This window comes from Rutilus rutilus, assembly GCF_951802725.1.
Source record: "Rutilus rutilus genome assembly, chromosome: 18".
Lineage (NCBI taxonomy): Eukaryota > Metazoa > Chordata > Actinopteri > Cypriniformes > Leuciscidae > Rutilus > Rutilus rutilus.
Genome location: NC_140231.1, coordinates 15,090,191 through 15,102,365, shown reverse-complemented (window position 1 = coordinate 15,102,365; position 12,175 = coordinate 15,090,191). Strand labels below are relative to the sequence as shown.

The 12,175-nt window shown below is 38.3% G+C and overlaps 2 protein-coding genes across 5 annotated transcripts in view; one reads left to right on the top strand and one right to left on the bottom strand.

Moving 5' to 3' along the window:
- tenm2b (teneurin transmembrane protein 2b) overlaps window positions 1–2,109 on the top strand; it is an 84,383-nt gene extending 82,274 nt beyond the window's left edge. Inside the window, exon 27 of the mRNA XM_084386646.1 lies at window positions 13–2,109. Within this exon, the coding sequence (XP_084242772.1) occupies window positions 13–750 (738 nt within the window). The 3' untranslated portion in view covers window positions 751–2,109. The remainder of the gene's footprint in view (window positions 1–12) is intronic.
- Window positions 2,110–3,625: 1,516 nt separating this feature from the next.
- Window positions 3,626–11,901, bottom strand: LOC311276565 (cysteine-rich and transmembrane domain-containing protein 1). Of its 4 annotated transcripts, none has more exons than XM_084386268.1 (4): window positions 11,656–11,901; window positions 8,609–8,648; window positions 7,174–7,494; window positions 3,626–4,159 (listed from the first exon to the last, which is right to left on the bottom strand). In XM_084386268.1, the coding sequence occupies exons 3-4, from the start codon at window positions 7,466–7,468 to the stop codon at window positions 4,053–4,055; spliced, it is 402 nt and encodes a 133-aa protein (XP_084242394.1). In that variant the 5' UTR covers window positions 7,469–7,494; window positions 8,609–8,648; window positions 11,656–11,901; the 3' UTR covers window positions 3,626–4,052. The 4 variants fall into 4 exon arrangements, with proteins under 4 accessions (XP_084242394.1, XP_084242395.1, XP_084242396.1 ...); XM_084386269.1 differs by having other exon boundaries at window positions 8,609–8,645; window positions 11,656–11,821; XM_084386270.1 differs by having other exon boundaries at window positions 3,627–4,159; window positions 7,174–7,490.
- Window positions 11,902–12,175: the final 274 nt, after the last annotated feature.

Sequence of the window (12,175 nt, the reverse complement as noted above, 5' to 3'; positions counted from 1 at the left end):
ATTCCATTCCAGCTCTTCACTGGAGTTCAGCATTCAGTAGACAGACACAACCAGGCCTTCATGGTTCTTGAGGGGAGGCGGCTCAATAAACTGCGGCGTGCCAAGCGTGACAAGCCCGGTTACTGGTTTGGCACCAGCACCCCGATCGTGGGCAAAGGCATGATGCTCGCTATCAGGGATGGCCATGTATTAACAGATCTGTCCAGCTCAGCTAGCGAAGACAGTCGCAAAATATCACAGATCCTCAGCAACGCCATCTACCTGTACGGCACTCATTACACCATCGATGGCCGGGATTGCCACTTCTTTGTGAAGCTTGGACTTGCTGACAGCGACTTGTTGGCGCTGGGTCTCAGCAGTGGCCATAAATCACTGGAGAGCGGGATAAATGTAACGATCAGCGGACGCTCCCGCCGCGGCGTCACTCTAGAAATCCACTCCTCCAAACTCACATACAGCGTCCGATACGGGCTGTCAGCAGAGGTTCTGGAAAAGGAGCGGAGCCGCGTACTGGAACAGGCCCACCAGAGGGCGCTTTCCGGAGCCTGGGCCAGGGAGCAGCAGCAAGCGCGCGAGGGCAGGGAAGGAGGACGCGTGTGGGCTGAAAATGAGAAGCAACAACTGTTAGCAATGGGGAAGGTCGTGGGATACGAGGGCTACTACGTGCTCCCGGTGGAGCAGTACCCTGAACTGGCAGATAGCAGCGCTAACATCCAGTTCCTCAAACAGAACGAGATGGGCAGGAGGTAACAGAGTTCAGCTGTTGCTGATGCCACACCATCTCCTACGGAGAGAAACAACAGCGTGCTGCAGAGACGTTTCCCAAATATGGAGAACCGACAGCCAGCAGCAAGAACACTATGACCCAATATTGAAAAAAAGCACTTGTGAACAATGATTTTGTAGTGGCATTTTGACTTTATAGGAAGTGGTAAATATTTTTTAGTCATTTCAGACTGGCTGTGAGTGGGAGACGTTCATGTGATGATAGTGTGATGGCTCACTGCTTTGGTTTTTCATGACTGCATATCAAACCATTACAGAAAATCACACTCAATCAGTTCACCGCACACTCGGGCCGCTTTACCCAATAAAACAGTCACCTGCTCTCATACATGTTTGTGAAACTACACTGGAACACATTCAAAAAGAACTGCAGCATCTCAACATTTCCTCGTCTCGTTCCTCGTGAATTTTCCTGGTAGACATCACTGCAGTGTTCTGTATGAAGATTTCAATCGAGGCTGAGCTTTCTGATTGGCCTTCGTTAGATGTGTTGATCATCAGCTCACACCATCTGTCCTCTTCTGTTCGTAATATATGACAATCACAACAGGGGCTGATACATTGATCGACGACCTGTACATGAGACTACTGTTTTGTATAATATGTAAGAGAGATTATTGATTGTCTGGGTTTTTTATTATTATTTTATTAATTTAAATGCAACTTGACAAGTGATATCAGATGAAAGCGTAATATATATATTGTTTTTTTTTTTTTTGTCTTTTAAAACTGTGAAACATACTACACATGTAAAATATTCTCATTGACAACAGTTGAGTGTGTTAAATCAAGAACATTTCGAGGAAGTGGCTTCATCGTTACGTAATGTGAAAATCCATTGCAAGACTCATTGCAGAGGTTGTTTTCTTTAAATATTATGAAAGCTAAAGCAGCCATTGGCCTTTTTTCTCTATTGATGTAAAATCTCTTCTGACTGTGGTAAAGTCAGTGTGGATATGAGCGTCATCTAGAAAAGTTACACTCAGACGCCGGTGGAAGGAGGTTCTTTGGAAATTCTATGAAAATAAAACATTTGCATTTGTACTTTGAATTCTTTCCTTTACAGCTGAGCAGAACACTTCAATCAATGCCATAAGTGATGCTGCGAAAGTTCAGAATTCACTTAATGAAAATGAGGTGATTGTCTGTTTATTTAATATAAAGAGCAACAGCTAATTTATCAGTGGATCAACCTCAATCCCTACAGCTCTTTCTGTCTAAAAGAAAAAGGGTTTTTTTAGGTTTTTTTAATTTTTATTTTTATTTTTATAATATGTAACTTGATTTTTTGAAGGATTTTGTTTTTGTTAAATATGTCTGTTTTTGTTCATAATTATGACTTAAAGATCAGTCAACTCAACAAATCTAAATTCCCAAAGTTTTGTCAAAATTGCATTATATTCTGTCTAGTAGATTATTTTCAACCTAGCATATGTTTCTGCAGTTGAGCCTACATTGTAATTACTGACTCAGCAGTTCCATAACACTGTTACGTTGTGAACGCACAGAGAACAATGACTTGTCCTGTTATTCCCTTATCCAGAATTGAAGTTAAAATGCCAGAGAACTAGAAGTCAAACAGTGATTGTCTTGGGCCAGTGAGGTGGAATGTCAGTCAGCTGAGAACATTAGGAAGAGTTTTGGGAAGATTTCCGTGGACTGACCAACATAAACGGCTGCGGAGATTCATATTAAACTTTATTAAAAAATATAATAATAATAAATAATTAAAAAAAAAAAAATATATATATATATATATATATATATATACACTCAATTCTGCCTTCATCTAATTATTTAGCTGTCATTGCCATTCAGGGGCCAGACCGAATGGCCAATGATCAGACCAGCTGTAGCTGTCATTCCTGACAGCGAAAAAAAAAAAAGGTGAACACAACTAGGCTTTAAATAGCATGTTGCAATGCGGGAGTTAAGTTTACACCCATGGTAACCACTTCCAGTTAAATGATGCACACTGGTGCTGGGGGAAGACATCACTCAAGAGTGTTGCACTTGGCTCTCGAGATTCTGGTACGTACATGTTGAAAAGACTCAAAACAAACACGTTATGTCACCTATTCATAAACGCTGCTTACCTTACCTCGGTTATTTCAACACACACCAACATGCGTAAAACATTAACATTAGACTCTGGCAAAGCCATATTAGCATCTATTCATCAATCTTTTAAGAACCTGCATACAACAACGTAGACTAGATTCCTGTCAGAGATTAGTTTTGAGAGTAGACAAAGGCATGTAGTCTGTAGTACCTGACAGCTGGAGCAGTTCAACAACACTATGAAGAGCCGGTGAGGTGTGAGGACTAATAAAAAGATTTCTCATTAAAAGTGCATTTGCAGCTCAGCAAACAATTCCTTGCAGGATTCTCAGTCAATACTATTCTAGTTTAGCTAAAATTCTTTATTAGATTTATAGCTGAAAACGCAGACAAGAAAGCTGATAATAAATTAGCCAATAATCAGTTGACTATGTATTATACTTTGTGGCAAAGGTTCAGGTCTGTTGCTTCATATTGTGTTTAAAATGTTCACAAGATGTGCAATTAAATGTTCAGAGTGGATTTTTACCAGATGCTTCAGATGTGGCGATAAATATGCTGAAACTTTAAGTTGGTTTCCTCAAAATATATGTAAACACTGTGGTGCTTTGTTCAGCTTGTTCGAGCATCAAGACCTCCCCGGCACAGCAACACAACACCAGAGGAGTGTCCGGAAGATTTGTTTTAAAAATCATTACTCTGGCAGTCCCATTTGATGATGCTAGTAGCGCAGAACCTACACTGAAAACACATTTTGAGTAAACAAAAGCGATGACATGGCTTATTTCCATCATTTTTATTAATAGAAACAAACTTTTTTTGTCTTCGATTGACTCATATTAAGACAGATCAAACATTCACAGACTGTGCAAGGCCATATTTGATCATCAAATCTGGCCTTATATTCAAGCAATTTTACATTTTTGCATTCATTAAAGAGATGACATTTGTATAAGACAAATAATAAAAACATTCTGTTTAATATGCCTCTACAAATAAGATCAATGAGTGTAATCAGTCTCTCAGTGCGTATCGTGCGTCATTGAAGGAATAAAAAGAGGAGCTTCAAGCTGGACTGCTGAAAATGGAGGCTACATTTGTTTTTCAGTTATTTTTCAGTAGTCATACATTAAATAAGGATTGGAACATGGAGTGAAAGCTCATTACAAATGAAGGAAGGGGTCACAGCGGTTTTCCTCAATATCCTAAGTCAACATGTCCCAGAGACAGCAGCAACACAGAGCAGTCCAACATGCAGTTAAACATGCCTGGTCCCCAGAATCTTCCCGTCTGCCCTGCTCCACAACATACACTGGGGGAAAAACACAGACATACAGCTCAGATTCTGAAATATTGAACAATTTCTTTTAACAACTTTTTTTTTTATATTGAAAAATTACCCCAATTATGGATTTTTGAAAATGACCTTTCATGTAGTGTGTAACATAGCTCTAAGTGAATGAAAACATCCTGCAAAGTTTTAAATCTGAAAGTGCACCGTATATAAAGTTATCGTCTCTCAAAAGTAAGAGTCGCCTCTGAGTCAATTAAATGAATCGTTTTTCAAACGAATCCTAAGCCGTTTCGTTGTGACCTCAAGACGAAACATTAGCATATTGCCCGCCCACTTATGGCGCGTGCAGACACCAGGGAAAACCTGAACCTCAAACCTGCAGCTGATTCCTGTGGAGACTGGACAGCATCATGTCGAGAAGACGCTGTGCTCTACAATGTGAAGGTAAAGCCAGTTTTTTTCACTGCCCAAGAACGAGCATGTGAAGAATCAGTGGTTAAAATTCATCTTTACCACGATACCACAGCAGTATAATCCGAAACTTTTGCTGTGTTCCTTTTATTTTACTGACGACTGCTTCTCAAATCTCGGAGTTCAATGCAGGATTCGCAAAACACTTGCTCTTGAAAGACGAGTCAGTACCCAGTTAATTTGGACTAACTTGCTCCTCAGAATCACAACCTGTAAGTATGACTAATTATTGATGTATATATTTTCTACCAGTGTTCAAAATACTAAGTTTTATATTGTCAGGGTCTCCTGCTAACTCACGTTATTACTGTCTTACTGAAATACTTCTGCTAATCAGTTGTGGGCCACGATTATCTATAACTGTGTCTATTAATGGAGATTGTGTGTTGTTCTCACTACTTTGAGTAAAGATAAAGGATGGAGCCAGATTTGTTTTACCAACGTTTATGTTACATCAGTCATTCACGCTAGAGCTCGGCTAATGTACTGTTATTGATAGAGTTCCCACATTTTCACCGCAATACATTAGAAAAATACACATCGGTAAGTGCATAAGTATAAGTAAAATAATCGGTTTGTTGATGGACATACAATTGTTTATGCTGATGGTGAGGAATTACAGTTGCAACATCTCATAATGGCCCTCATTTATCAAAAGTGCGTACACCAAATTTCCAGCGTACACCCAAAACCACGGTGACTTTGAGATTTATCAATATGGACGTTGGCGTACGGCACGCTCAAATCCTACGCCAGCTCAGGAGGTGGTGTACGCAAGTTTGGAGTGTGGGAATGCGCAGAAAAACAATTCCTAACACCACAAAACGCACTGACAAACTAAAAGATATGATATATTATGACCCACTGTAAAAAAAAAAAAAAACATAGTAATTATAAACTTCAGTGTTTATTTTTGTGCAACATGGACTTCAATGTTTAATTTGTGTGATTTTACCAAAGCATTTGATTTGTAGGCATATGTATTCCTTAAGTTGCGAGCCTGTGCGCTTTACCTGACGTTTCAAGCCTTGTTTATACTTTCGCCTGGCTCCGCAGCGCGAGTCTCCGCAGACTGCGCGCGCACCTCCCCAAACGGACGAGGCGTTTATACTTGACGCGCTCGCCGTTGTACTATTCTTTGAAACGATGGTTAGGCCAGGGTTAGGCCCGGCAGGTGTGCACGGACTGGGTTCAGTAATGAAAGGCTTTCAATGACCAAAAAATAATTCAGACTGACAAAATAATAAAAATGACACTCTTCTTCTTTTAAATAATAATAATAATACAAATAATAATAATAATAATAACGACATTCTTCTCCTAAATAACAATAAGCGTCATTAATAATAAAAATCTAGAAATCAATTTTGTTTCTTTCCACTTCCCTGGTTTCGCTTTCTCTTTCTCAAAGAAGTTTCTCTTCTTTGCCGTCTTCCGTGTGTCCATGGCGTAAAATGAGGGCGTGGGGGGAGCAGAGACTTGAATATATAGGGGCGTGTTATTCTAATGACGCTCGTTTTCAGCCGCGGCATTTATCAAGGGCAGGTATTGCGTACACCTGGATTTCAAAGGTACGCACAGCTTCATAAATCAGGCGATGAGAGGAGTGTAAGCATAATCTTACGCCAATATATACGCCCGTTTCTACGCAAGAATGATAAATGAGGGCCAATGTATCTAAAACCAAGTAGTGTGTCACTGAGAAACGTCCTGCTCGAGTCGGAGGTTCTGGTTGAATTACTAGTTCTTCCAGTGTTTCACCATCGGACTCGCGCTCGGATTGATATAGTAAAATCAATGTCATTGTTCGTTACTATCTTTAGTTTACGGTGTAGAATCGCTGAGTCAGGACAGAGCTGGCGTTCAGTTATGCCAATGAGCGTTTTTGTTTTTCGACACGAGCGCTGTATGCGGTAGACCAATCAGACTGTATTCCCACAGTATTCCCAGAAAGGAGGGATTTAGAGAGACTGATTCATCAGATGAGTCGTTTGAGAATCATTAAAAAAATGTGGTGATGTGCAAATGTATATTATGATCAAATGAAACTGTTTTTTGACCTTTGATGCTTGTAGACCTGTTGTAGGAGACTCCAAAACAACATTAGGAAACTTTAAAATAGATAATGTCAGAATCTCTTAGTAATTAGTATGGATTTTCCATGTTTTTAAAGTGTTCTCAAAGGGTCCCCACTGTACGTGAAAGTCCATTAGACTTAATTAAAACATGATTTAAAAACCTAGTAGGTGACCGAAGCTAAACAACTTCTGTAATTTACATAACAGCTGTTATACATACTGTAATCCTCTGACCTGTGTTAACTTCCTATTTAAAAAAAAAGAACACCAAGAAAATTAATACAGCTATTAATGATTACATGACTGTTACTCAAACTATGAGCAACAAACATTTCCACTAACTGTTCTAGCTGTGTTTTGTGTAAATCTGTTGATTCCACTGTGGATTACAAATGAGGATGTTTATCAGGGAGTTAGAGTGACACTAACCCAATGACTGTGTAAATGAGAATGTTCAACATGACAGGAAATCAAGAATCTCACCAGTGTTTTTAGGAGGTTCCCCATACATTGGGCCTCCATACTGTGGTTGTGGGTACCCCTGGTATCCTGGCTGGACTGGATATGACCCAGGGGGTCCAGGAGGGTAGTTTGGGTAACCAGGGTTGGGCTGGTCGGTATTGACTGGATATCCTTGGTATGGCTGTGCAGGGAATCCCTGTGCAGGGAATCCCTGAGGAGGGTATCCCTGAGGAGGGTATCCAGGAGCGTTGGGAGGGGGGTATCCAGGAGCGGTGGGACCAGGCCCTGTGTAGGGGGGAGGCTGCTCGTAATTCATCTACACGCTGGAACTGAGCTAGCTAGCTGGGAGAAAACAATGAAAAAAACTATATTTACTTCATATTACTCAGGCAGCAGTTAAAGGAGAAGTTCACTTTTAAAAAAACTTTTGCTGATTATTTACTCACCCCCATGTCATCCAAGATGTCCATGTCTTTCTTTCTTCAGTCGAAAAGAAATTAAGGTTTTTGATGAAAACATTCCAGGATTTTTTCACATATTATGGATTCCATTGGGACCCAAACGGTTCAAGGTCCAAATGACAGTTTCATTGCAGCTTCAAAGGGCTTTAAACGATACCAGACGATGAATAAGGGTCTTATCTAGCGAAACGATCGGTCATTTCAAAAATAAAAAAAAAAGTTTACGTTTTATAAGCACAAATGTTCGCCTTGCTCTGTTCTGTGATGCGCGTTCGTGACGTCAAGTAATACGCAATTACGTTGAAAAGGTCACGCTTGAAAAATTGAAGAAAATGTTCTTTTTGGCTTTTTAATATTAAAACACTCAGGATGCGCACACGAAATGGGCATTTTAAACGATAAACTGACACAAATACATTTGAAAATGTTTATATGGTCCTCCTTCCGCACATTTGTAAACACATCAAACTTGACCTTTTCAACGTAATTGCGTATTACGTGACGTCACGAACGCGCATCACAGAACAGAGCAAGGCGAACATTTGTGCTTATAAAACTTAAACTTTTTTATTTATTTTTGAAATGACCGATCGTTTCGCTAGATAAGACCCTTATTCATCGTCTGGTATCGTTTAAAGCCCTTTGAAGCGGCAATGAAACTGTCATTTGGACCTTGAACCGTTTGGGTCCCAATGGAATCCATAATATGTGGAAAAATCCTGGAATGTTTTCATCAAAAACCTTAATTTCTTTTCGACTGAAGAAAGAAAGACATGGACATCTTGGATGACATGGGGGTGAGTAAATTATCAGCAAAAGTTTTTTCAAAAGTGAACTTCTCCTTTAAGAGTTGTTGCAATTATGAAGTTAAAATATGCACTTTTCCTTTTTTGTTTAATTGTTTTTAACAGGCTAGGCATGCATCTAGGTGTAAAACTATACTACTCTTCTTCTGTTCACCCAAAAATGTCCTAATTTTGTCCTCATTTACTCACCCTCAAGTTGTTCCAAACCTGTATGAGTTTCGTTCTTCTGCTAAACACAAAAGAAGATATATTAAAGAATTTCAGTAACCAGACAGTTGACTGTAGCCATTGACTTACACAGTATTTTTTTTTTTCCTATAATGGAAGTAAATGGATCAAATTGATTATTCATCAACTGAATAAAAGTGTTAATTTCTTTAAAAAAACCAAAATTTTTAAATGATAGTGTATCCCTATATCACATAAATATACATTAAAAAGTTCAAGACATTAAAAAAAATTGCTAGATTAACAAATAGATCTTATTGAGGATCAATAAGCATATTTAATTTGAAATAAAAGACAATGAGGCTATGAGGGATAGACATATAGATCTTTCAATCACATCATATTAAAAATTACATTTAGCTGTCTACTTTGACTAGGCTACAGTTTGTTATTTAGGTCAAAAGGTCGCATATGCGACCTTTTGAAATGCCATTGCGACCCTAATTTTTAATGGGTCGCAAATGTATCACTGATTATTTTTGTACCTACCTTATATTTTAGGCAATAATGCTATGATTTATTATGAGCATTTATTAAAATGGAATGGTGTAGGCGTAGCCTAACGTTGATTAAAAAAAAAAATATATATATATATCTGAGTCTATATGTGAGTTTCACGTTTCCATGGTAATCAGTCACTCGTACATCATGACACGCCCATGCTCGCACCCGCGCTGGTCATTTTCATCATAAATGGTCCATCATTTTCATCATAGAGGTTCAAGTTCAAAACGGCAAAAACGCTTCACTCCTTTTCCCCGAAAAAGTCAAGCACTGTTAGTTGTCATGTGGTATCCGAATTGTGTTGCACAATGATGAATAACACTGCCTATTTCTCGAGTTGAATAATGAACACGTTTATTCAAATATTCACTACCCGCACAAACGTGCGCTTATTTTCAGTCTTTTTTTAGTCGTAATGTCTTTTATTTTCACAGATATGTAATCAAAGCCCTTCAAATTAGAATAAAGATGGTGATTGTTAATGCTGAATTTGGATTTTCATGTATTAACAGCCACTATATCTGCTTGAATCATGCAGCGTTACAAGTTACATGATGTTTACCATATAATTCAGTAACACTTTACAATTGTTTGATTCTGTATACAAATGTACAAATTCTGTAGACAAACTATAAGTTGTCTTGAAAAAGCCTAACCTGAAAGTTTGAAGTAGTTTTAAAAGCTTGAAGTTTGACATAGCCTACACAAAAAAAAAAAAAAATAATAATAATAATAATAATAATAATTTGAAATATGTAAACAATGTAGTACAATATACAACACTGGGCTATGTGCAGTATAAAGTACAGAACATATTTCTTTCTTTCTTTCTTTAAACATAAATAGCATATTAAGCCAATTAAGCACAAAGGTCTGCAAAAAAAAAAAAAACCTGGTATAACGCATTCTGTCAAGAATCATTTTCACTTTTGAAATGATGGCTACGCCCCTGCAAGAAGGCGGTTTAAAAGATGGCAAGTAAAATAAAAAGCACATCTGTATGCAATACAGTTTCATTATTGTTCATCATTATCCAGAGCAGCTTACTATAAATAATTTGTGCGACCAAATCATGTTTTGCGCCAGTAACTGAAAAAGAGTTAGTAGCGCAAGTGCCACCAGTGGAAAAGGTTAGTGTAGTTCCCTGAAAGTGATTGTTTTGGGGGAAAAAAATCTGAATCATTGGATGCTTCAAATGATGAGTCATATTTCTAAACATCACCCAGTACAAGGGCCAAAAAAAACTCTTTCTTTATATGATCAGTGAATATCAAGCCTCATTAACAGTGGGTATTCTGTCAAGGGAAATGGTATCAGTGCTGACTAATACACTTACAATGGCGGTGTGAGTATTTGATCTAGCTGAAGTCAAACAGTGCTCTCTTGACTCAGTGATGGTAAATTATTAACTTAATGGCTCTTAATGGAACAAGCTGGCAATGCATTACTCAAACAACAGAGACAATGCTAGATGAAATGACTGATACACACGGAGCAAATCCACACACAAAAAAAACTATTGTTGTGGATCAGGACAATATTGCCACATAATCAGAATTCCAAACTTTAGGTTTAATCTTAGCTCTACATGCCCTTAAATTTTTAAATTAACAGGCATATCCACTATACATATGTCACACATGTACAAGTATTACAGTGTATTTAAGGGGCCTCAGCTAGGGTAGACCATGGGCCCAATATATAGCAGATTTATGCTTTTATGAATTAAATCTGATCATTTAATTTATACTTCAATCTTCCAATTTATTATTCACACAATTTCATGCACTCAAAAGTTATCGGAAACATTTCACAAACTTGCTCTGATAATAATAGGGACAGTGACATCAAAACAGCTGAATGATCAAAGTAGGCTACATGCTGATACCTAGCTAAACTAGACACCCCATCTGAAATGAGCTGAGTCTGACTCTGAACTGAACTAATGATGATAAAAAGTGTCAAGCACATCTATTGTTTTTGGCCTATACATTAACACGCCCCACTCTCTGTGACGGTGAATGCAGTAGTGTTACAGACACACTGCAGTAATAATCAGAATCAGGCGATCGGATTCATTCACAACAAGATGATTGTTCACCTGCTGCCAAACAAAGGTCAGGATCTCATTTACCCACGCGAATAAATGTGCGACACACACATTATGAAAACACAGTAGTTTACAGTACAGACACAACAACTTGAATAATACGTAATATCTTCCATGTCTCACAATAGCTAATAATAGAACAGCTTTATATCCTCATGTTCAAGAGATATTTCTTGTGCGCCATAGTTTGTGTGGAGGAAAATGGAGGGGCGATAAGACCCTGAAGACTAACAACCCAAACGTTACCATTCAGTGGCCAATGTTTGACAGAACCAAAAAACAAACATATTCACTAGCAAATGAGACTAACTCGTGTCTAAGACGAAAGACATTTCATTTGGTTATCGTGTATTGTAATGAAAAGGCAAAGGTTTTTTTTTTTTTTTTTTTTTACCTTTGGAGGAAAAACCTGTTTCTTTTCAGCGAATTGCGCTTCCTTTGTTGTCCTTCAGAATTTGGTTATGTTATTATTCCGCCGCTGAAGTCCGGCGTAAACCGATGAAGCTGCAATCACGGATAAAATAACGCTTCTCGATTTGGTCACAACGGTGATGTCACGTAGACAGCGGTGCACGGACTCCCATTGGAAAGTTACTCGTGGTAATATCAGCTGACCGCTATACAGCAGCGCGTGAAGCACAACCCAATGACCCCGCCCATTTAAGAAAACGTCACCACGACACAAGAAATAACTTCTCACACTAGCATACTTTCTATTTCTGCCATTGTAAGATATGGTAAACTTAGTACGAATAGTGTACTAGTATGCGGTCCGAATTCCGCGATTATTATGAGGTTATGAGGTTTGATAAAACAAGTTTATCACTTACGTTTTATAGTTGGCTAATATATTATTAATGACAATTTAAGATAGTCGGGTCTGTTATACCGGACTTTTTATTTTATTTTTAGAA

Coding starts and splice junctions, on each gene's coding strand:
- LOC311276565 (XM_084386268.1), bottom strand. CDS start 7,468: ATGAATTACGAGCAGCCTCCCCCCTACACAGGGCCTGGTCCCACCGCT. Junction 4,160..7,173: donor GGAACCTCCTAAAAACACTG/GTGAGATTCTTG, acceptor TTTTTCCCCCAG/TGTATGTTGTGGAGCAGGGC.